The sequence below is a fragment of the Mchenga conophoros genome, linkage group LG14, assembly GCF_057382185.1.
Source record: "Mchenga conophoros isolate Kocher_MC1m ecotype Shallow Benthic linkage group LG14, M_conophoros_male_GT1.1, whole genome shotgun sequence".
NCBI classification, from domain to species: Eukaryota; Metazoa; Chordata; class Actinopteri; order Cichliformes; family Cichlidae; genus Mchenga; species Mchenga conophoros.
In genome coordinates, this window is record NC_140539.1 from 7,535,389 (window position 1) to 7,561,539 (window position 26,151).

The 26,151-nt window shown below is 38.6% G+C and overlaps 1 protein-coding gene across 4 annotated transcripts in view; it reads left to right on the forward strand.

Moving 5' to 3' along the window:
- The window catches only part of LOC146559178 (chloride channel protein 2-like), a 181,040-nt gene that overhangs the window by 73,985 nt on the left and 80,904 nt on the right, over nucleotides 1-26,151 (forward strand). For 3 of the 4 annotated variants that reach the window (XM_085244980.1, XM_085244978.1, XM_085244979.1), the window contains 5 exons: nucleotides 10,323-10,454; nucleotides 12,433-12,561; nucleotides 13,524-13,657; nucleotides 16,938-17,015; nucleotides 25,665-25,743. In XM_085244980.1, the coding sequence (XP_085101106.1) occupies nucleotides 10,323-10,454; nucleotides 12,433-12,561; nucleotides 13,524-13,657; nucleotides 16,938-17,015; nucleotides 25,665-25,743 (552 nt within the window). Of the gene's footprint in view, nucleotides 1-10,322; nucleotides 10,455-12,432; nucleotides 12,562-13,523; nucleotides 13,658-16,937; nucleotides 17,016-23,336; nucleotides 23,361-25,664; nucleotides 25,744-26,151 lie in introns of all 4 variants that reach the window. The other variant, XM_085244977.1, reaches the window with a different exon arrangement.

Sequence of the window (26,151 nt, forward strand, 5' to 3'; positions counted from 1 at the left end):
TGTGTGTGTGGTTTTTTTGGTTTGTTTTTTGTTTTTTTTTGTGTGTGTGTTGTTGTTTTTTTTGTTGTTGTTTTAATATATCATATGAGAGTAAATGAAAGAAAAGAAACTGTTATTGGCCTACTCAGGGTGAGCTGCACACAAAGATCAATAGCAATAGAGTTGCATCAACGTGGGTGACTTTTAATGTTATTTGAAACGGGTGACTACCACTGTGGGGTTGTTATTCAGAGTGGCACTGGCTCATTCAAACAGTTCTTAGAATATGTGTGAAGATTGCATCAATCTTTAGTCTTTTAAGTCGCTGGAAATTTAAGGACATTATTTTTTTTATCAATTTGGTAATTTTGCTATTTTTTTACTGCCCAAAGGTCCAGTCTTGAGTTCAGCAGAGAGTACTTATTGAGCTCCCTAACATCCTATCCAACTTGAGCTCCCTGGTGCCAGTCCTAGCTGTCACACTGCAAGAGGCGGGGTCACCCTGGACAGGTCACCAGTCCACTGCAGGGCACACACTCTGTTCCACACCTGTGGTCAATTTAGAATCACCGCCTAACCCGGGTTGTTCCGCTGGATTGTGGATAAAACTAAACCCATCAAAATATATAGCCAACAGGACTCTTTGGTATCTGTAACTGATGGCGTACTTTAATAGAAACACGCATGGGATGAGCCTCCATTAATTAGCTTCACTCTGTAAACACTCTGTGTACTGTAGCTAGAGCTGTAACTGAAGACCTAAATTCGGTCTTAACACTGTGTGTGTGTGTGTGTGTGTGTGTGTGTGTGTGTGTGTGTGTGTGAGAGAAGTGAGTTACCTAAAACTCGATCGATGTTTCAGAAGCTCTAGTCCAAAGCATGGACCTTGTTTGCTACTGGAGAACAGCTTTAAAACATTTATAAAGACATCTACAGGAATTCCTCTTCTTTATCCTGCCCTGCTTTTAAATGCAAAGAAATCCCCCCAGCTGGTTGTGTGAATTTTAGTGCTACTTCCTGAAGAAATGTTAAACATACATCACAAACTCTCTGGAAGTGATTAAAGGAAGTTACCGGGCGGTTTTGCATGTTAACTTTGCTGATTTTTAGCTGCTCTGTGTGTGTGTGTGTGTGTGTGTGTGTGTGTGTGTGTGCATGCGCACAGATGCTTGTGTATGCCGATACGCCATTACACCTCATTAAGCAGACATTGTACTGCAGCCATAAGACGGGTGCCACAACAGTCGTTACTCCAAGAGTGATTGAGTGCGAGACGAGGTGCTTTGCCTTCTCGCCGGGGACTGACGCCGAGGCTGTTACAGAACATTTACATAAACATCACCTCCTTCTTACATCTCATTAGCATAGAGAACACATCAACATGTAGCAAGGAGCGGAGGAGGAATGGATAGATAGTTTAAAGGACAGATAAATGGGGAGGAAGGGAGGGAAGAGCAACAAGGAGAGTGTTCTGAGTGACTGGAGATGGGCATATTTAGTAACAGAGGAAACATTTACAGATGCATTGTTAGTTTTTATTTCTCTAACATTGTTTTTTTTTTTTTTTTGTGTGTGTGTGTCTTCAGGGGCTAATTTGTCCTGTTAGCTCTTTTCTTCATGCTTGTAACTCCTTTCTCCCTTGTGCTTCCTCTTTATTTTCTACAGCTGCACAATCAGCTCCTTTCCAAAATTAGCTAATTTCATCGGAATCACAAAGCCCAGTTGAATTACTTGGGGCTAGGTAAAGCTGTTGGGAACTTTGAGGAAATTAAAAGCCTAAAAGTGTCTCCCATCATCTACCCATGCTGTAAACTACTCAACCACAAATGCATAGTTTGCAGAGAAGAGAAAAACATGGTGATTGCTTGACATTTTCTTGTGCTTTTAAAATAGATTTGACCTGTCAAGGCATTCTGCAAGACCTCTAAAGGTGCCTAGAGGTGCCAAGAATATATGAGACCTGGGGGACATTAGAATCTCTGGGGACTTGTTAAACATTGGGCTCCTACAAATAGGTACTCACCCATACGATCGTGGCTCAAGAGTTTGGAGTTTGCCTTGCAATCGGAAGGTTGCCGGTTCGAGCCCCGGCTTGGACAGTCTCGGTCGTTGTGTCCTTGGGCAAGACACTTCACCCGTTGCCTACTGGTGGTGGTCAGAGGGCCCGGTGGCGCCAGTGTCCGGCAGCCTCGCCTCTGTCAGTGCGCCCCAGGGTGGCTGTGGCTACAATGTAGCTTGCCATCACCAGTGTGTGAATGTGTGTGTGAATGGGTGGATGACTGGATATGTAAAGCGCTTTGGGGTCCTTAGGGACTAGTAAAGCGCTATATAAATACAGGCCATTTACCATTTACCATTTACCATACTGACTTGGTCATAAGTATTCAGCACCTATGAAGAAACGCGTTGCTTTACTCCTCTTCGTGGCCCCCAATATATCAACCATAAATAGAGGTGGCAGACTTTGTACTTCACAAATCAGTACAAATCAAGTGTATTTGAAGTCTTTTTTTTAAAGCGTTGAGCTGAGGTTTCCAGCCATTGTCCTTATAACCAAAAGGTGAGTTTGATACTGGAAAGTCATACGAGAATGATTTGACAATCTCAACCACAGCTTACCTTATTTTGTAGTCTATTCTAGTTCAAGTGGAATTGTACATTTAAATTTAACATGAGTTGGGCAAGTCAGTCAGACTTGAAAATGGTCATTGAGACTATAAAGTAGCTGTAAAGTTTTTAATAAGTTGAAGAGTAATGTAGTTGGTTTCTTTGGGGGTTTTTTAAATTTTATTTTGGGTGTACAATTGGATGTCATTTTTGCAGATAGATATACTGGTCATTAGAAAGAATACAGGTTTAATGTACTTTCACATTGGTCATCTGCCGAGCACGTTAATAGGTAACCGTAGCTTGTGAGCACAGCATGATGTCTGAATTATTTTATTTTGCACTTTTGTGTTACGCAGCAAGGTGTATAGAAATCTAAGTTGACATGAGACCAAAAGTTGCGAGGAGCGATTGTGTGAACAGTACAATGCCACCAGCCTCCTTTGACTTTTCTTTTTTAAGATCTAGTCTATATATAGTTATAATATTTTTTTTTAAGTAATTGAAGTGGCTCACTGTTTAAGCAAATGACCATCTAGCTAAGTCAAGTATATGTGTCTTCATTTATATTTCTGATAAGGGCAAGCAGTGTTTATAAAAATATACACCAGTTAAATTCAAAGCAGAGCAGTCACTAACCTTTCAAACCAATCTCAAACAGCATTCTCTCATAAATCTTCTCTTATTTCCAGATTGCTTGCATCTTTGTTTCCAGAGTTGGGTATTGTCTCTGGAAGCAGGATAAACTCCACTTGTCCGTGATCACACTGGAATTAGTAGCACAAGTCCATTTCTGTATGTTTGATGTCTGTTTGTCTTTCTATAAAAGTCACTGCACACCATTTTTCACTGTTGTCTACATATCAACTTAGTGTGAACAACAGGTACCCAGAGTCAATCCAAATCTATGCTTTTAATGCCCTCATCTATTCCAGAATAGAGCGTGCCTAAGTCTCTGAAGATCTCACTGTAAAAATGTGGGAGAAAAAATTCCTCTGGCTCTGTCATCTGTTCCATATTTTAAACCATTCTGCCTGCAGAAGAGATGATTTTACGTTACAGATGTTGCATCTTCACTCTGCGTTTTATCTTGAACTTGCACATAGCTTATGTAAGAGCCTGCTGGTAGGCTGATGTAATGGGTAGACAGGAGAGGGGTGGCACGGTTTGCATATCTCTAGACTGCAACTTAGACATCTTGGAATGAAAAACTCAAAATATTTTTTTTCTTTGTTTTTTTGCCTTATCCCTTTAATCTACACTGTACAGTGTACAATACTAATGTTGTAGATTTTTTGTTTTGGTAAACTCTACAGTAGAGCAGTCATGGAATGAAAATGACTCTCTTCTACATTTGGATGTCATTAATAGAATGGTTGTTTCCATCCTCTTCTTCAATTTACTTTTGTGTTTGATCTTTATGTAGATTTTATAGCAGGTGTGTTTAGTCCACTTTTTAGAATAAGACACACACACACACCTTCCAGTCCCCTCTGCCGCTAAAGAAGTTAATTTCTACCACTGAGCGTACTCCTCCTTCTCTCTTTAAAAGTTTCCGTTTAAAAAGCTGAATGGTCAGATTTTTCTATCTATATTAATTTTAATCTAATTATGCCAGTGGTCTTAAACACAGCCAGGCATTTCTAATTGAATATCTCCTTACGCATGAAGCTACATAATGAATGTGGGGGCACATACACACACAAAACGAGAACAGGCCTCATTGCCATGACTGTGCAGAATTGAGGCATTAATAGTAGGCTCTTTTACCCTTTCCACCCATATATAGCTGTCACCCTGCATAACAAATGAGCGCCTGATTTGAATAATTGGGTTTTATCTGGTAGCGGTCACAGGGATTCTGCACTTGCAGTGATTTTCATCTTGGATGCATGTACTCATTCTTCCTGCTTCCTGCCCTCATTTTCCACACAATAACACCAGAGATGGAGCAATGTGTTGTTTTTCCTAATATAACATATTTCATATTGCTTTGTTGGTATCATCTGAGAGAGTGGTTTGATTAATTTATCCTTATTACACGTTTCATGCAAGTGTGTGTGGGCGTTTCTTATGGAAGAAAACACTCATACAGTAGAGTTTTGTAACATTTTCAGGCAGAACAGCAACGGCTCTGGCTGTACAGTCACTGCATAGACTGTTTCATATCTGTGCCCATCCTCATATCAATACATTCAAGTAAATGACTATATATACTATATTTCATTTATTATTTAAAAAGTAAAAAAAATTAAGAAAATGGAAAAATTGAGATCTTTAAAAGATGTCAAATAACTTCAACGGTATTTCCCAGGTCAGTTGAATTTTCAGTCTGCAAAATATTTGTTTAAATTATTGAAAAGAGTACCCAATCCGTTTCTTCAATTAACTCTTGTAGTTAGTCCTAAATTACAGGTACCTTTTTCATTTCCATTAAATTTAGAGAAGGCTTCAACAAAAAATATTTTTTGGAAACAAACATAGAAAAAATAATGGAAAATTTCTGAAAGTATATTTTATGGTGCTAAATTGTTTAGAAAAAACATGGCAGAGATATACTGATACTGCTACTAATCATTTGTAATTATGAGTGACAATTTGCACAAGTGATTCATGTCTTATAGCAACTCCTACTGGCTACAGATAAATGTGCTGTGCCTGAACGGCAGAATTAAAAGGGAAAGTAGCTTTATGTCATTATTTTTCAATAAAAATATCAATTGGTATGAAATTCTTAATAGGAAAAAATAACTGCACAGTCCACATCACAGCTATTGAACTGTCAAAAGTGAGTTCTCCAAAAAATCTCAGACTTTGATGTGCTGAAACTACTCTTCTATGCAAACCTTAATCAGTTGCAAGATAACTGAAGATACATGTACTGCCTGTTTCACATCCCGTGCCATTCTGTTTCTTCTTTTTGGGGCTCTCCATGGTGGAAACACTAGTGTACTTAGTGTCATTATCTGGTTTGACTACAGCTTTCAAACAGATGGCCTCACATTATCTTCAAGCACTCTTTGAAACGATGCATAATTCATAGTGGAATCAGCTGCTCTGTCCCCGAGGCAACGAATCAAACTCCGAACTATAAGATTTCCAACACCATGCTGCCCACTTACATGGCTAATTTGGTTTCATAGACTACATAGAAAAGGTCGATATAGTTTTTGGATGCCTCATTTTAAGCCATCTGTATTTAGATGACAGGTCGGAGTGTTAATGAACTAATTCTAGCAAGCTGCGTGCATAGATCATGGGAACAATGCACAACACTAATGCTAATGTATACAGAGACCAATAAAATGTTACTCACTAAAACTGTAACACAAACCTGTTGAGAGTTCATTACCATACAGCAAAGTTATTTCTAAGATAATTGTGTGAAAATATTCAAAAGTCATCAGCCTCCAACTTTAAGGGTTAAAAATACCTTTTTGTAATTATGCTCTGTAAAATGTAACTTTTTAAACACCAGGGGGCAGAGTTTTACTAAGGGCTGTGTTGAAACAGTTTATATTTCTTTTCTTAGCTTTCTACCATAGACTTTGCACCATAGCATGTGGTCCAAAGGTGTATTACATAAAAGTATAGGTACAGTACAGTTCTGGTCCCAACACAATCTGTTATTTTAACACATGAAGTCCTAGAAGCTATTTGTTTATATTCTGTTGATAGCTTTTGTTGATTTGGATGGTTTCAAACAGCAATTTACAGAATGTACCTGTGAGCCATGTGTGCCAGTCATGGACCTGCAGTTTTTGACATTTTGTTTGATTGTCTTTCTTTGGATTTTGTGAAACGTCATTTATTTGGAATTTGTCCAATAAGAGACCAAATGTCTCTCACACTGGCTTTTTAAATATCCCTCTTTTATATACCCCAGCCTTATTATTGGCTGGGGTACATTCTTGACCCTTTAGTCTTTTCTTTTAATTTGCTATTATGGCATCTCCATAACATGTTGCAACAAAGTAAACACAAGCGTGTGCGCATACAGTATCTTAATGCCAGAGCTATGAACTAGATGCACTGTGTCTCCAAGGCAACCTAAATTGGTCTCAGTAGGTATGTGGGCATCATGGTTTTTGCTGAGGACAGAGTGAGCAAGTGAGAATGAAAAACAGGGAGAGGGAAGAAAGCATGTGTGTCGGGGGTGGGGGGCAGTGTGGAAAGGAGTGGAAGGCAGGAGATAAGGCTTTGTGAGGGAGAGCAGGAGATGAGAGGTAAAGCTACAGGTTGAATGTGATTAGTAGAAAGCAGCTGCAGGAGGAGGAGGTTAAGGATGAAGGGGGCTGGGGTTGCAGGGTGTGAGTGGGGAAGGCAGTGACAGTGATTGGGAACTAGCATGCTGCTTATTGCATGCCACAGAGAATACACTCAGTAACCAGTCTGCAGGATCTGTGCTTGTGTGCGCATTGCAGAAAAAGCTATTAAGCAATACCAGCACAGGCTGAGCTAACTAAATCACATCTCCAAAAAGGCAAGATTAAACTTTAGGCTAAATGCTCGCACACACACACACACACACACACACACACACACACACACACACACACACACGCTAGTCAATGTAAATGAGTGTTAGTGTCTAGATGGCAGAAGGGGTCCAAGAACACAGACGGCCCGTGGGTGAGATGACGCAGACACCTCACCCACACACACAGACACACACATGCTCTGATAACACGTATATCTAAATATACACATGTACAAAGTCTGTTTCTCAGATTTGTCATATAACTGACTGAAGTGATGGAAAGCAGAGTGTGTCTTTGTGTATGTGCGTTCTGTGTTTGTCACAGCTTTCACCTGCATGTGCGTGTTAGGCTGCTCCTTAAGGTGTTGATTGGGGGATGCGTGGATGTATGTGAGCTGAAGTGCGACTTGGGTGTGTTCTGCATGCATCCTTTTCTCAGTCCCAGCAGCATCTCTTATTCCCCTCCTGTCCTGTCTGACTCTTTCTCCATTTCCCGTGTCCATCACAGAGATGTCACACAAACCTCTACAGGAAACTGAATGGTTATTTGTTTGTTTTTAGGTTGGTTTCTCAGTGGCTTTTGCAGGATTTCTACTCCCACAGATCTACAGGGCAAGGGGATTCGAAAGTTAGGATTAATAAAAACATTGCTGAGATGCTACAGCTAGCACTTATCCCTAAAAACACCTTCTGTTACTTGTTTCCAAAAATAACAGAAAGTACAATACAACTGCAGTTTTATTGTACTATATATATTCTATCAATACAAAGTAGTTTTGGTGACAATGAAGTCACTTTTTTAGTATGATAATACATCTTGCCACAGAGCAAAGAGTTTGAGAGGTTTTATTTATAAAAAACAAATCAATTCAGTGAATCAGTCCCAGTCAAAACTTATGGTGGAAATTGAGGGGGAAGAAAAGATTTATGACGGGTTCCATCCTGTAAAGCGGATCTGTCTTCTGCTGTTCGAGAAATGTGAACCCATCTGCATGGAGATGGTTTTTTTTGAGTCAGTGTAGTCCATGCCTCAAATAATTTAGGCCATTATAAAAGCCAGGTTTGCTATGTTTCATGAATCCAGAACGCTCATCTGTTAAACTAAAATACTTTTAACTTGTTTTGATTTGGTAAAACTTGCATGCCACTAAAGTGAAAGAACGATCCAAGTGTGGTGATTGTAGAAGTTTCTTTTTCTGTTTGCCAGCAGTTGTTTTGTGTCGGTGTCCACATGTGTGACAGCAGACAAGAGATTGCAGTACATATTGTAAATGCCAAAAGATATACATGTGTATTTGTTTTATGTCACTAAGTATGTGGAGTCTGGGCCTTATTTGGACCCTTGTAAATGACAAAAGTCACTGAATGCATGAGGGCATGAAGTCTTCACGTTCCACTCCAACAAAAACGTATCTGAATCAAGAAATGACCTGAACTTTGTCACACAGTTACTGTGGGATATGACCCCTTGTTTCAGTTATTGAAGAATTTATACAATTTGTGTGTGTGTGGTTTTTCTTTCTTTCTTTTTTTCTTTAAAAATAAATATTTCTCATATGTCATGGATTAAATAAAGATCAGTAGGTGGCCTGTATAGATGGATAAAGGAAGTAAACGCTGCTCTGACGATTCTATCGAATTTTTTAACCTTTATTTGATGAAAGACAAACATGTTTGCAATCTAAGGAATAACAGTCATTCTTCTTTATTTGTTCCATATTGACAGATCACCAGAAGTCAATGGAGGGCAGATGTAATAAGAGATATGAAGGATAGAGAACCATGGCCTAACATGTCAGGTTTTAAATTAAATAAAGGTTGGGGAATTCATGTCCATGCAGAAATATTAAAAAAAGTTGAATGCGATAAAGGTCAACCATTAAAATAAAAAAAGTCCAAGTATTTGGAGTGTTACATGAACATTTGTTCTACATGCTGAAGCGTAAAAAGGACCCAGTGCACCCAAGTGTCTTTCCCCTGCAGAGGAGAAATGGGGAACAGAGGACAGGTTTGGAAAAAGGGTGGCGGGGGAGATGTGGCGTGAACAAGAGGCTGTATGAATTATGGTGTGTGCGTGAACATCCTAATGAGTCACTGTCAAACTAATGTTTGGTTCCAGCAATTAGTCATAATTACTAGAAGTGTATGCATGGCTCACACTGAGGATTATACAGTATATTAGCCGTGAATTTCAGTTTCCCGTTGCTTCTAGGTAAGTAAAGCGGATGTGATTGTGCCTCATAACCTGCCTTGTGTGTGCTTTGTGTTTTGGCTTCGTAGTGCCTCTGTTTCAGTGACATTTCTGTTGTGCATTTAATATTCATTGATCAGTGTAGTCTCATTTGTCTTTATCATCTCGCCACGTTGTGTATGAAATCGTATTCTGGACACGGGTTGAATGTGACGTTGTAACCTCTGCTATACATGGCTGCCAGTGGTAACAGTGACAGATTTATTCTCATCCCATGTAACATTTCCAACATGTGGCTTCCACGTCTCAGCTAGCTGAGTTTCCATCCCAGTTTTTTATTTAAAAAGGAAATGGTTTTCAGGTCTAAAAACTCAAGTCAATGCAAAGAAGTCGAAGATTACTCTTTGGTTTTCTTTACCTTTCACTGTCATAAAAGGTATTTGTTATTAAGTTGCACCACAAAGACAAAAGTCTATTCAGAATAGAACATCTCATTTGTCTAGAATTTAAGATGTCTGCCCATGAATTGACTTTTCACAAGTTTGAAAACCTTGCAGCCTTGAAATCTAATTAAAGAATTTATCAGAAGCGCATGTCTCCATGAGCAATCTAACGTGCAAACAGTTTCTCATGGAGCCCCTGAAGAAGTGGTCCTCTATTTTATATTTTCATAGTTTTACGAAGAAAAATTCTAAATTGTGTCAAAAAGCAATTCACCTACTTCAAAAGACAGTGTTTCCCATGGCTTGCTTGTTGCTGGACTCTGGCTGGACTTTATATGGATCTTAAATTTAGGAAACTGATGAACTTTTGCCTTTTTGTTTTTTTTAGATTTGTTTTTTTTTTAAATCACTCACCACTAAAGTGTTGTAGCATTTAGGATGAAGTAGTTTTCTGAGCAGACAGCATGTTTACTGGTGCTCAATATTTCAGAAACTGTTGGATGGAAACACAGCTATTATTGGCTAATTTTGAAAAGATTCTGTTTGCCCCGTCCAAGTGTTAGTGCCAATCTCTGGGTGATGTAGTCCTAACATGTTACCTTGTTTCCTGCCGTCCCTCTAGTCTGCACGGTTCGCTGTCAGAAGTTCCTGATCTCGCGTGTCGGCGAGGACTGGATCTTCCTCATCCTGCTGGGACTCCTCATGGCCCTGGTCAGCTGGGTGGTGGACTTCTGCATCGCCATCTGCCTACAAGGTAAGCAAGCAAGGGACTGCATTTTTCACCTGTGGGTTTGAGAATGGAGAGTGCCAATAGTAACACAAGCAAGTAATGTACAGACTGTTTTATATTGGGATTAGAGTGGGAAGAGAGAGAAGTTAGTGGGAAGGGGGAGGTGGTAAAGGGGTGAGATAGCAGAGATGGGAAAATATATTGAGTCTATATTTTCAGATAACACTTTTACCCATGTGTACAAACATGAAGTGTAAACGAAGGGAAAATAAGAATTTGAACTAGCATGATATAAGGAATTAGTCAATTAAGTGCTTTAGAAATGGAGAAAATAAATTATTTCCATATGGCAAAAATAAAGCCTCACTCAACTTATATTCTGGTGTAATTCTCCCATCCATTTTTTTTTAATACCAAATTTTTCCCAAGGAAATGTAATCAGGAGAAAGACCTTTAGATGTGCCAGCGGTTGGGAAGATTTTAAATTCAGGAAGGTGCCATTTGATAAATGCCTGGTAGAGAATGGCAATAAATGGTACTTAAGGGGCTGAAAATAATGGGGGGAAAGAAAAAAAGCTTTAAAACACCTGATGACTTGGTGCTGGACCTTCTTCCAGTTGGACAGCAAGTTTTGCTTAATTAACAGCATAACTTGCAGAACTGTTTGGTGGAAGCTGTGAGAGTTCTAGGTGGTTCTGCAAGTAAATCAGGCCGAAATCAGCAGCCTCTCCAGTTAGTCTTTTATCCTGTTATTTGAGATCAGCTCCACCACATTAGAGAGCAGTTGTCAATTTAGTCTTTGTTCAGCTCTACACCTTTGTGGAGTTTATGCAGCAGAACTGCAGTCGGCGTTTAAAGCAGAACAAGGACATCTCCAACCGGCTGTAGACCACAACAGTGGACTGCAAGACAACAGACTTTTTGGAGAGGCAGCTCAAGGACCGCCGAAACGGTGACCTGGTTATTCCTCCAAGGAAATGGAAAAACACAACAGGAAGGGCTATAAAAATTAAAATAAGAGTATATTACTTTTTCAATGTGACAGGGTTCTGCTTTATATAGATGGAGACAAATACAAGACATTAAGCTTTTTTTCTTGTGATGAGTTTTGCAGAGTGAAACTCTTTCCAGAGCTTTATCCAGACATCTGCATAATGTGGTAATTAATTAGGAATGGTTTTATTGATCTGTCCCTACAGGACCTTGTAAATAGAAAGATTTTACTGAGGATTGAGCCCTGTTGGAAACGAATGCAGATGATAATAATGTGCAGCTTGTGATGTGTGAAACGTCTTTAGAGGAGTAAAACCAAGGAGGTGTAGCAGGCAAAAGTTTGGGGGTAAGAGAGAAGTGAGTAAAAAAAAAAAAAAAGGAAGCCGAGAGAGTGGTGGAGGGATAACTGGGGATTCAAGGTTGATCAAAGGATGGCAGCAAGGATGAATGGAAGGCCTCTTATGACATCTATCATCAAACATGGAGGTAGATTTAGAAACAGAGAAAAAAGATGACGAGGGTGAGGGATTAATCACTAAGTAAACAGTACAGTCCAGGAAGAGGAAGGAAGACACTTTAAAACGATTGAAGAAAGTTGCGAGAGCTGATCAGAAACCTCACAGGACTGCGTCTAATTCAAATGGATTTCTCAAAGTGTGTGTGTGTGTGTGTGTGTGTGTCACGCTCTCAAGAGGATGCTAACCTAGTCTTGTCAATTCCAGTTATGCTGTACAGTTCTCGTAATTGGATCCAGAACATGACTAACTACCTGTCCTGTGCAGAGAAAAACCACACAGCTACACATCTTTCATGTCTTTAAAAATATTTATACAGCCGCTCTCCTGGTTGTGCATTGACTGTGGGCTTGTGTGTGTTCATCAGTTTGTTCTTGTGAAGTTTTATCTTTGACTGTATTCGAAATGAACACATTGTTTCCTGTGGAGTGTGTCTGCAATGCTGTATTCAGTGGATGGTGGCTTTACACGTCTGTCCTGGTTTGTGTCCACAGCACAGAAGTGGATGTACGGTGGTCTGGACAGTAATGTGTTCCTGCAGTACCTGGCCTGGGTCACCTACCCCGTTGTCCTCATCACCTTTTCCGCAGGCTTCACTCAGATCCTTGCTCCACAGGCTGTTGGTATGATACGTATAAAATAATACTGGTTTGCTAACCACTTGCATTTAACCAATTTAGACCTTGTGAGTGAGTAACCACAAAATAATCAATTAATTTTGCAGGGCCAAAAATAAACAACAGCAAGGATTTTAAATCAAACAGTCAATGTGGCTGAAGTGCAGACTATAAGATTTAAATCAAGGGAGTGAATGTATTGCATTCATTTTTATAAACACCATTGTTTAGAATGTCAAAAGTAATTGGGCAAGTGACTATCAAAGACTTTCATTGCCAGGTGAGGCCTGTTCACTTGTTATTCCATGACAAAAGATCCAGGGTGTTAAACCTGTGTTTTGAAGCTGTTCACTGGAAATCTGAATATGAGATACAAAGAAATGTTGATGCAAGTGAAGGCTATCACTAGGGTGAAAAACCAAAAGGTGAGATGGAACTATTTTAGTCCACATGTGGGTCAAATCTGAACTAGAATGATATAGTGATTGACAACAAATACTAGAAATTTAATGATAGCGACACAATATCACCAGTAGTTTTACTAAAAAAACATTCCTTCAAAACACAGTGTACTACCCCTACTACATAAATAATGGTATAAGCATGTTGTGATTTGATAGACTGAACATTAGTGACTGTTGCTAACATAATAGTCTGATAATAATGGTCAGGCTATAATTGGCACCCAAATTCATACAAGTTGCAGCTTTAGAAGTTGTGCCCTCTTATAGGATGGAACATGGTGAGATCTTTTTTTGTGTGAGGTAGAAAAAACACAGATGTGATGTCATGCACTGATCAGAATTTATTGGATCAAAATCTTGTTCATCTTAATTAATATGATTATTAAATTCTTATCAAATAGTTGGATTTCTTCTTAGAGATTTAGTTGTGAATGATAACAGCTTGAAAAATGATGTTCGATTTAAAACAATCAGCTATACGTGCCCACTGTTGTCCTATTACAGGTTCAGGTATTCCAGAAATGAAGACCATCCTGCGTGGAGTCGTCCTAAAAGAATACCTCACCTTCAAAACTTTTGTGGCCAAAGTCATCGGCCTCACCTGTGCCCTGGGCAGTGGCATGCCACTAGGCAAAGAGGTAAAACAAATCTGCTTCACTCACTCTAAATGTACATGTACTGCATGGTGTGTACATACAAATGAATACAAGTAGCTTTCTGAATGGGAATATGCTTTTGAGCTTTTGTGTCTGCCTGCATTAACAATACTAACAGAGAAGTTGAGAATAAGGACTTTGTACTTTAAAGCAGCGGTCCCCAACCTTTTTTGCGTCACGGACCAGTTTATGCCCGACAATATTTTCACGGACCGGCCTTTAAGGTGTCGCGGATAAATACAACAAAATAAAACCAGTACCGGCACTGAAAAGAAGATTTATTCATAACACACGTGAAGACCCAGGAAAACCAAGTTAACGATAAAAACGATAACAAAATAACGCTGAAAACCGATAAAAACCCTGAAAACCATACATTTCACACTTGAGCCTCAAGTCTTGCAGCCCGGTACCAAACGACTCATGGACCGGTACCGGTCTGAGGCCCGGGGGTTGGGGACCTCTGCTTTAAAGGCTCCTAGCTAAGCTAACATTTTAATTTAAAAAATAGGCCATTTTAAAACATTTCTATACCTACTTAGGCAAATTATAAGGTGGAATAAAAAATAAAAGGTGGAATACATTTTTACTTCTAAAAGGTAAAACAATATCTCATTAATCTGGCCGAGATTGTAGTTACTGGTAGTTTACTAAACTGGGCTAGTTAGCTTTTAGCAAGACTATTCTGTCTGGTGTTAGGTTTCTCTCCAATATAATTTTGGTATTGGCTTTACTTTTGTTTGTTGTTTCAGTTGTATAACAAATTAATTCTTAAGGGTTTAGAGCAAAATTGAGCTTTCTATTTCTATAAACTGGAAAAAGTAAGTTGTTAACTATTGCTTTAACTATGGTCAGTTATCACTTTAGCTGTTGATAATTTATAGACTAAAAGTCTTACCTTAAGAGTTCAGAGAAGTACTAATAATATTCTGCATGAGGAAAAACCTGCTCTCGTTGGAAATTCCATGCTATTACAGTTTCTGTAGGTTGTTACTATTGTTTTGTGGAACTGGTCATACAGCATTGTGTAAAAGTCTTGAGCTACCTCTCATTTCTTTATATTTTGCTTCCAAGGAGCTAAACATTCTTATAATTTTTAAAGTGGTCATAAGCAATAGTTCTCTAGCTTTCTGACGATCTTTCAAATATTATCTTTGGAAATTCGCTGGTTTTTCACTCATTTTCTTTCCAGTCCTGATAATGGACTATTTTCATAGGAATATTTTTTTTGATTGCTAAGCTGCTGACTTATGAATCATTCAATAAAAAAAAAATGCTCTTAACCCAAGGGATAAACTAGTGTTCTGTCTACACATAACAGACATGACATAACTGTATGTGTGTGTTGGCACTTTATTACTAGTAGCCTGCCACAAAAACATTTAATTTGTTCCCATTTCTTTAGTTGAATCTATGAAAAATGCCAAAGGTAACACAGTTTGTCAGACATAAAATATAATTTTTGCTCCAGGTAATTTCTAAAGCATGGTGTGCAGTGTGTCCTTAAAAAATTGGTGAAGGACAAAAGAAATGGCAGGCCTAACAAAACTACCTGATAAACAGTATCTGAAAGTCATGTCTTAAGACATAGGAAAAAATCCTCTGACACAGGACCTGAGAGATGCATCTGGCCCTTCAATTGATCCAACTAACATTCACTGAAGCCTCATCTGAAGTGGTCTCAGTAGAAGAGTGGCAGTCAAGAGGCTATTCTTAAAGAAGGGAAACAGAGAGAAAAGGCTGACATATGCCAGATTTAGCAAGAACTTAACTGAAAGTCAGTGGTAATTGGTCTGTTATGGTTAGGGGCTGCATTGCAGCCAGTGATCTTGGGGATTTTGACATTTGGTGGAGTCCTCACAGCTTATACCTCAACATTATTGAAGCAGTGAGGGATCATCTTCAGAGAGAGTGAAATAAAAGTCACCCAGCATTTAAAGAAGAGCTTTGATTGTCATTCAAGAAGCCTGGAGAATTATTCCTGAAGACCGCTTAAAGAAATGACAAGAAAGCTTGGTGGACAAATACATGTATTATATGTATGTTTGCACAGAGTGAAGACTAACAGTTTCTAGTAAGATAGGTTAAGATGTCAAATTTGTTTTGAACAGAAGTACAGTTAGTATGTTTTTTTTTTTGTAGGACAGAAACAGACAGCCATGTCTTTATCGCTACCTTTATGAGACACAATCTAGTTTCTCTTTTTACTTTTCAGCGAAACCCAAGCGCTGACCCACATTCTGCTTTTGATGTTTACTAGCACAGTTTCAGTGATTCACAGCATTAAACCTTTGTGTTGTGATACAGAGCCTTCGCTAGCAGCTGGGCCCTTTCAGCTTTGAATGCCGGCTTTTACAACATTCAAAATAAACATTAAGCATCGCTTCAGAAGACGAGCTTCCACTCAAATCATTACTGGTTGTCAGAAACCCACGTAGGTCACAGTAAGGTGTCTGAACAGTGGTAGGATGTGTTGTGAAACGACTTGCCTTAAATCTCTCTGTATATTCACATACTACAGCACATGAACCTTTGGCTGCTCATTCACATCCCTGCATCATCCCTTGGGTTCAGGTGACGGAAAGTAGGAAGGTACAGGGATGTTTTCTGATCCAGCTGGGAGAGAGAAGACTGTTTTTCTGGGAATATTTACATCCCTTTACTTCACGATGCAGATGTTGTTTATATCGCTGAGTATTTTTCAGGTTTTTTGTAGCAAAAACAGATCAGGTGTCAACTCAGCTTTTTGGAAATGCATTTGGTTAACTTTTTGTTTGTTTTGTTTTAAATGCTCTGGTACTTCTTCGTGAAGCACTTTGTGATCTTTGTCTTGAAAGGTGCTATAGAAATAAAATTTTACTTACTTACGATTTTTCCTACACCCACAAAAGACAGCCTTGCCTGAAGACATTCTTGCAGGAAAACACTGTTTCCTAACACTTGTGCACACAAACAGCCCTCAGGCCCTTCTGGTTACACAGCACTGCAGCAACACCCAGCGTTTAGATTCAGAGCAGGCCTCTCGCTGCCTTTTAAATTGAGCATCACTTTTCTGCTGCTCTCACTTTTAATCCTGTTAGTTCCACTTTGAACCTCATACTCTGAATGTTAATATTCCCGCTGACTTTCTCCCTGTTGATGTGTTTTCAAAGAGTTGTGTTGTCTTGTGTGACTGACTCACAATAAACAGGAGCCCAGAGTGCTCCTTAATTTGTAATTTTTTTTTTAACCTGATTTCTGTCTGCGTTATTCCTCCTGTCAGGGTCCCTTTGTGCACATCGCCAGTCTGTGTGCAGCTCTCCTCAGCAAGTTTATGTCTCTGTTTGGAGGAATCTATGAGGTAAGGCTAACACTTATTAATATAACACAAAAAAGTCATCTTTTATATAATCTTAAACATCCACTGTTACTTTATTGTAATCATTTTAATATTTTACCTTTATTTTCAAGCTAAAATCTCACATTGTTGGTCTGAACTGTCCTGATGCCATAATCCAGATGTGATCTTGATATTCCCATTAAAGCTTTAGCTGGGATTCTCCTTTCAGGCTGTATGCATACCCTACCTTACTGGTGAATGTACTCAGCAGTTAAGCCAAGCCAAAAAGCACTACATATTCACTTTATATGATATTTATTATTGACTTTTTACATTAGTTGGTTGCACATGGAAAAAAAAAAAAAGGTATGAGGGTAGTTCACCATTCTCATAAATATTGTGGGAAAATTGTATACTTACGCATCATATGATCTCATCGTTGCTGGCAAAGACTCCAGTTTAATGCTCTTTGAAGAACAGACTGTATGCCGTCAAACACCGATCATCTCCAGTCTCCAGTACCATTTGTGAACAGCACTGAGACTCCGATAGACATCAGAAAGGGGTTTTTGTTGAATGTTGTTAAAGTTCAGAGCCACAGTCTGGGCTTTGGCACCAACATACCCGAATTAGTGATGTGCTGAGGGTTTCCTCTTTGACTTTCATGAGGCGTACAACCAAATCAGTGGCTGGAAATGTGAGTAAGTAAATTGTCTGAAAGGATCTTCCAACACTGTCCTTACGTTGGATTAAAAATATCAGCTCCATAGCCTGAAACTATACTTAGTTGTGTGCTGGAGCACTGGATTTCAGCATTGGCAATCAAAAACATTCGCTTACCTTCCTAATGCAGGACTTGCAGCCATTTGCGTGTGTATTAGTCCACGTAAACCAGCAACACACAGCTCGACATTGATTCCCTGTGTGGTTGAAAACTAAACGATAAACAGAAAACAGAAGCACAAAAAAATCAAAGATAAAAAACAACAACAGCATGAAAAGCACAGCCTGGTGGCCCACCTTCGGGAACGAAAACCAAGTTTTTAGTGGGCACATCCCGTTTCAGTTCTTTTATGTTAACTTCACTCATTTCCACGACTGAATGAACGATCAAAAGTGGCACAAGCAGTAGTCCACAGACTGGTTGTCTGTGTCACTGCCCCCTGGTGATAGTAAACAGCTACAACGTTTGTCATTTGGTGTTGTTTCTTGGATTGGATGAACTGTTGTCTCAGCACAGAACATGAGACCAGGAGTGATGCTTAATTTTCTGCTGTGGCTGACAGGGTGAAGGTGGGTTACAAAGCCGCTTGCAGGATGGTTGCACCTGTGGGCTGGCTAAATCAGTTTTAATGCCTTTCCCAATGTAAGAATTGCCATTTGGATGTTTAGAAGAGTATCAAATGGCACAGGCAATGAGCTCACTGGCCATGATTGTGGCTGAGCCTGCCTGAACCAATGCTATGACTGATGGTCAGTAAAAGCTTATTTTTAGAAGATCAAAGGCAGATTTATGTGCAGGAATGTTGCAAACTATTTAATCAGTTTTCCCTCAATTTGTTTGATTGACGTGTTTGAATGGTGGGGCGCTGTGGACACCCAAGTTTGTGATTGCGTAGAATTTTCAAATTAATACCATGGTTGCATCTACTGAAAACCTCTGTTAAGTTTAAATCTCAGTGACTGGTGATTGGTAAGAACTTGACGCAGTTTTTAAGCAAAACTGTATCCAAGTTCAAGACCATATTCATTTGTTGTTTTGGTTGTTATTTATTTAAGGCTATTTTTTTAATTTTCACAAGAATTACTAGTTTGCCCAACAATCAGACTATTCCCTGTGAGCAGGCATTTAGTAACTGTGGGGAGGAAAAGCTCCCTTCTAAAGGGAAGAAACCTCCGACAGAACCAGGCGCAGGAAAGGACAGCCATCTGCCGCAACTGGTTGGGGTTGGGGGAGTGAAAATTAAAAAAAAAAAAAAAAGCCAAAGTGATAATTATTGGAGCAGCTTAATTAATTTTTGCAGTATAATTTGCTGTTAATATCCTTTTCCAACCCAGTTTGTGTTTTTGTCACTTTTGCCCAGGGTCAAAGAAGCAATGCTGGAGATTGCTACTGTGTGGTCTTTCAGTGTCAATACACGGGAGCACCTCTTAGAGAGGCCAGGGTTGAAAAAGGGATACTGGAGACCCTCTGAGGGTATTATGTGCTGGTGTGCATCCAAGGCCAACATCTATTTAATTCTAATCTGACAATCCATTCTATACTCAGCTGACCTGTGAAATGTACAAATATATATGATTGTGGAATTTGTATAAAATGTTTCTTATTCTTGAGATTGAAATTGTATTTTCATTTCATTGTAGTTTAAACATTTGCTATCTAGGTAAAAAACAGAAGTGAAATCAAAATAAAAATTTAGAATAGGCCTGATCAGAATGCCAGATATACACTAGATGAAAAACTCTCTTTTCCAAGTACTTGCTAGAATTGTACCAAATAGACAATAAGCCTTGGTTGCTACTTAACCAAATACATACATACCTGAATTAATTAGCATAGCGTTAGTACATTTTTAATTCCCGAGATTATGAAAACCGATCAAACTGATCAAACGTTTGAACAAAACGTGTGATGTTCACATGAAAGACCACCTTATACAGTGCTTACAGCGGAAATGATGAGGGACAAAATCTGTGCTGCCTGTTATATGAAGAATCTGAAATTTTAAACAAATATGTGGCTGAATTATACAAACATAGTGAAAGTCTCAGTGTACCCCTGTATGTTGGCACAGACCGTGCCCCTGCTGAGCTGCAGCAGAGGATCAGTAACACAAGAGAGAATCTTTTTTTTTTCTTTCTTTTTTTTTTTTTTAAAAAAAAAAAAAAAAAACTAACTTTACAAGATACCCCCTTGATCCGACTTATCCGAAAATTCTGGGGCCGTGTTGCACATAAACAAGCGTATTCCTAAATTTTTACAAAAACTAAAAGATTCAACATTTTTGCACCTGCATCTGTGTTAATGTGGGCACTCAAAGCTAAATAGATATGAAAATATAAATGAACCCCCTTAAAGTTACTATTGTGTTTCTGAAGGAGACCTAATAGATGCATTTCTGGTTAGACGTACCAACTGCTTTGACATTAAGATGGAATCAGAAAATTGAAAATTTGAGTTCTAGAGGGGGATTTTAGTTGGAGTTTAGGAATGACAAGCAAACAATAGCGAGTTAGTTTAAAGTATATACATGAATTTCTCATCCAGAACTAAATGCCCACTATATGTGAGTATAGACTCAAAATGCAACTGTATGAATGTAACTTATGCAATCTAGAGTTGGTGGATCTGCAATTAAATTTGTAATTACTGGCACATGGATTTGTGAGATTTAAGTCTATTTACTCTAAGATGCAAATTAATGCATAGTATGTATGGGTCTTTCAGTGTAGGCAGGGAATTTATGGAGGGCAGTTTCAGTTGCTCAGAACGGTTCACAAAAGCAACTTTGCAATATCTTGAGCCAACCCTTGCAAAATCCCCAGGTCAGGGAAAAGTGCAGGAAATAAAACTAAACAAAAGCTAAGAGATTACGAACACAGCGGAAGGAGGGGGTGCTGACATTTCTTTTTTTTTTTTTTTTTTTTTTTTCAAGCTGTTTGAGTTTGAAGTAACAAAAAAAGAGAGCAGAAGGCCTGAAAGAGAGGGTAATGATCAAGAGAAATGGGGAAGGAAGAACAAAAAGAATATTTGAGGGTGAAGACCAGAGCTGGAACTTATTTCCAGCAGGGTTGGTGGATTTTTGGGATACTGAAGCCTGCAGCTTTTTTCTTTTTAATTACTTTTTATGGAGCACATAGGCTCAACATAGAGCTATTAGTTGTTAGTTAGTTTCTAACTTTTTGTCCCTCTGTTATTTGGGCAGTTAAAAAGTTCAGGGTTTTTTTTCTTCTTTTGTCTTCAGGAATTGCTCTCTTGCAGCTCATGTATAGTCAACAACCACTTATATCCTGTTTTTTTGAGGTTTGAATCACTTTTATTTGTACACAAATACATCTTTTCATCGTTTCTTCCCAGAAACGTATTCATTGATTGAGATGGAAATTTTGGAAGCGCTAATGAGAATAGGGAGAAGAAGGAAAAAAAAAAAGTCAGATGGAAATTACGCTGAGTGTGTATCCATTGGGAGAGGAAGCTGGGAGCTGAAGGAAATCAGAAAAACCTTTGACTTTTTGTTTTTCTCGTGAGATGTGAGCATGTCCGTTGGGGGGGTGAAAAGTTGAGAAGTTGAAGAAAGTACAAAACAAAGCTGGTGTACTGGGAAAAGGGTCTACACTGTAGCCACTATATCCCTACTCCGCATCAACAATACACCATTAAGCTAAAGGTAAACACTGTATTGCCAATACAAATATCAGATAATGTTTTGCTGACCCATCCAGCCACCTGGACCTACTCGCTACATGGACTTTATTGCTCTATAATGATGCCACCCAAAGTCTCTCTTCACACTATATACACGTCAAAGTTCCTGTGATTGCTTTGCCCCGTGTTGTAGTTCATTCTGGTAGATTGTACACTTTTTCAAGATTATTGAGAACTGCTGACCAAATCCTTCTAGCTTTCCCGAGGTCAAGATTAAAGCAAAAAAGGAATCAGGCCTTTGCTGTGGCTGTGCTGTGGAACAAACTGCCCCTTCACATCAGGACCTCCCCAACATCAAAAACCCACTTTCATTCTCTAGCTTTTAAATCGGAATGAGTTCTGTTACTTTTATTTTTTATTTCTTACTCAGGTTTTCTCGTTTTGTTTCTTTTGTTAAATTCTTGCCCTATGCTTTTATGTCATTTGATGATTTTAGATGCACAGCACCTTGGTCAACAGCTTTTGTTGTGCTGTAGAAATAAACTTGACTTTGACTTTGTTAGAAAAAGTTGTCATGCAGGCCGGCTAACTTCTTCCAAAATAAGTTTTTGTCCAAAAACGATAAAACTCTCTAAATAAAGTGGACAGAATGCTTTCTAAAATAAGGCCACATATTGTGAATATAAATAAATACACCAGGGGCATGAATACTTAAGGCGGATTTGCACATTTAGACATAATACCCCACAACTGCCTGAACAATTATATTATATCTCTTAGCTAAAAATATAAAGCTCTTTCCTTGGTGTTCCCTATATGTCCTCCTCATACATACAGCCAAGTCTGTGAGCACACCTGGATTCAAACCTTGTATTTACAAAGGGTAGCCATTTAGAGGAAAGCTGGATAATGGGAGATGCTGCAAAAATAGCTGCTTCTTTTTTTCTTTTTCAAGGCCTAGTACAAGATGACAAATAAGAATCAATTTAAGTGTGACTCGTGCAACGCTATCCTAGAAGGAAGAGTCGTGCAGTTGGTGCATAGATTTGACCTTTTGAAATGTCTTTCTGAGAATATATAACACACCGTGCAGCCAAAAGATAGTTTTAATGCTAACTGTTGTGAATAAAAAATGTACTAGAGTCCATTTAAATTCGCATTTCATTATCTGATTTCACTTCAGGTGAAGATGAAAAGTAGTAAAAATGCTCTTTGCTTTTGCGTATGTCCGTATACGTGAAAACAAACAGTTCCGGTCTGTTCTGACTTTTACATCCAGCCAATTTAAATGTAGCAGCAGTAATTAGTTTACAACCGTCATTCAATGCATTCTGCCCCTCCACGCCATTATTTTCCCTCTCGTACCGCTATTTATTTTTCTGTTAAATTTTCCATCTGCCTCTCTTCCTTTATATTAGTCTCTTCTGAAAACCCTATCATGGGCCTCATTAAATAGTCTACCTGTAACCCTCTGTTATTCCATCCTGCTCTCCATCCCTCCAGAGTGTTGTCACGCATTTTATGGCATATTAATGCTGAGTGTGTATTTGCCTGTGTGGATGTGTGAAGAGTCCCTTTGCAGCAGTATCTGGTCCTCTCTAGTGGTTGAAGTACAGTATGCTAATGCAACCTGCAGGCTGTAAAAATTACCTTTCTGTTTCAGAGTGCCATACTTTAAAAAAAAAAAACAACAGCTTTTTCTTTTTTCTTTTTTGCACTTCATATTTTTCCCATACACATTGAGTACTCTTGTTTGAATACAGCTGGCATTTGATTAGATATTATAAGATAAAATGCGTTTTACTTGAGCTGTAAATGTCAGCGGAGGAAATGTTGAGTTTAATGTTAAAACACCGGGGACTCGGTTTCTTGAGTCTTGTAGCATCACACAGCGAGTTTAGGCAGTAATGAAAAAGACTCTTGCATTTGTTCTTTGCTAGCTTAACTTGTGTCTCTTACTCCCATGCTTCCTGTAGGAGCCCGGTGTTACAGGGATTAAGGTAATTCAGCTGCAAAATTCCCAGCATGAACATTCCTTCATCCCTACAGCTACAGTCAAACTGATTTACTGAGCTCCATTTGTTACTTATTCCACTATCCAGTCTACAAAACATGCTGTAAGTAGTGCTGTCAGCATTGATCTCGTTAAAATGACGCTAATACCATAACCGCATTAACGCCGCAAATCTCCATTAACGAGTTAGCGCAGATTGCCCCGTGCATGGGGCTGAACGCTAACGCATTAATGCGCTAACGCGTTGACGGCGTGCTGTTTTAACAAGATTAGCGCTGACAGCACTAGTTTTAAGCCTAGAAATAAAGTTTTTTCCCCATTTGTTTCACCTTAAAATTATTAGTCAGGCTCCATTAAAAGATTTTTTTTTTTTATTTCTTATGTAAGCCCATACATACATGCATAACCCACTGTTCAAATACAGTTAAAGACTAAAAGAAAGGAGAAAGAGAAGAGCAAAAACACACTCTCTTTTATTAGCATTTGTAAAGCTTTATCAAAGCCACTGTGTGTACTATTCATACCCAACAATATTTGAGTCTAGTGAAAATGAACTGAGAATTTACTTTATCTGCATTTATTATTTATGATTTATTAGAAATAAAAACAGCAAGTCTGTTCTTCTTTAAGTACTTTAGTGGAACTTTAGTTTTACTTCAGATTTGTCTAGAAGTCGATTGGAGGCCACTTGGTCTGTAATGGCCAAACAGAACACTGTGGATTGGGAAGTGTCCAAGAACACAAAGGTAACTCCAGCAGATTTTTAGAAGTCCTCCAAAAGATGGAGAACTTGCAAAACAGAGGACCATCTTGTATCATCAGTCATGGTAGAGCTGCTCCATAGACCTCTCTCAGTATACAGTAGGGCAAAGGATAGTTCACTCAGAGTACTTTAAGCGAGTCCATTAGGGAGGAGATCATCTGTTCTGACGAGACAATAGTGGAACTGTTTGGGGAGAAGTCCAGGCATAATGTGTAGCGCATCACCGCAGCTGTTATAGTGAAGCATGGCGGTATTGGCATCATGCCTTTGAGTTGCAGGAAGGATGAATGAAGCCAAAACATCTAAAAAACTAATTTCTACTTTATCCTTTTTATGTCTTTGAAAGTAGATTGAATTTGTTTGAATCTACAGGTAAACTGAATTTTATCAGTTTAAAATAAAATCTGTGACAACGGAGATAAGCAGTAACTTTCTGAACTTGGAGTAACTAAGCCTCATGCATGCATGGTTTCTTCTAAATGTTCAAAAAATGTTTGATAGACTGAAAAACGTTTTTTTTCAGTGGGTTTTTTTTTGTGTATGTTTTGGTGGGATAACAGGAGAAATGAGACAAACAAAATAAAGACAACAAAAATCTGCATCAGAGAAAGTTGCATGTGCAATCCTGGAATCTGCTCAGAATAATTCACAATTCATAATCCATGCATCCCTACTTGTCATTCACAGAGGAAAATTCTCTGAAGTTTCCTTTGTTTTACTAAATATTAAGCCTTACACGCACCTTCTCGTCCACACCAACTTTTCCACATAAAATATTCTGTTGTGAAAGTAAAACACGCAGTAACTTTCCTTTACCACTGCCATGCTGCTTGAAGGACATCGGTCTCATAGGAATGAAGGTAAATAAGACCAGAAGTGTCAAAAAGAAAGGAAAAAAACCTCCATTCCCATAATGCACCACAGTCCATCCCGCGCTCATGCAGCATGATTGTCCCTTTCCCACTGTCTTTCTGTCTTACGACACAGCTCATTATATGTTCCTTCATTAATATTATTACTGTTTAATTTAAAATATAAAAAATGATTTTCATATATCCATGGTATTGTTTTAAAATATTTTTTGACTTTTTTTGTTTTTAAGACATCCAATTTGTTTTGTACTCATTTGAAATTCAATTTTGCTTTGATTTAGGAATATTTTACTTTGCTTGTTAATTGTTGATTATTATTATTGTTGTTGTTGTTGTTGTTGTTATGAGTAGGAGGAGGAGGGGGTTTTTTTTGTTTTTTTTTAGTTGATAAAAAAATTAATTTAAGCAAACCTTTTTCACTTCATCATTATGGAGCATGTATATGGAGGGTGTAGGTGAAACCATTTTGGAATAATGCTGTGACATGACAAAAATGTGGATGCTTTTTTTTTTGCTTAGGTGTCTTATTAAAAGTGTGTCATAGAAAAAATGTAATGAATTGACTCACTTCTTTCCTTTTCGCTTTTGTTGTTGTTGTTGTGGTTGCTGTTGAATGACTGCTGGTGACTGAAATCTAACCACTGTGTGGTTTCAGAATGAGTCGAGGAACATAGAGATGCTGGCAGCAGCCTGTGCCGTGGGAGTTGGTTGCTGTTTCGCTGCCCCCATAGGAGGTGAGTCTAAAGCAAACGTGATGTAGTACCTGAAGCCTGTGGCACTCTGTAATGAGCTAAATGTGTAAGCACTGTATAACTTTTACAATGTGTAACCCACTTAACATATAATGGGCTGCATGTTGCTGAAATGGATGGAGCAATCAGTGCTGTTTCATGGGAGATGTTCTTTTGCGGAGGTATTCTCTTTCTGTACACCCTCATATCATCTCATGTTAAATTTAGAGCCCTGGTACAGCCTTGGAGCACACTACACGCCTTTGTATCAGTGACATAATTTATTTAGCTTCTAGCTGGTTTTTCTTCAGCCTGTGCTTCCACCCCACCATGAATTCATCTTGCTAAGCCTGAGCTAACTGAGGTAAATGACATTTCCAAAAATGGAGATCATGTCTGAATACAGACGCT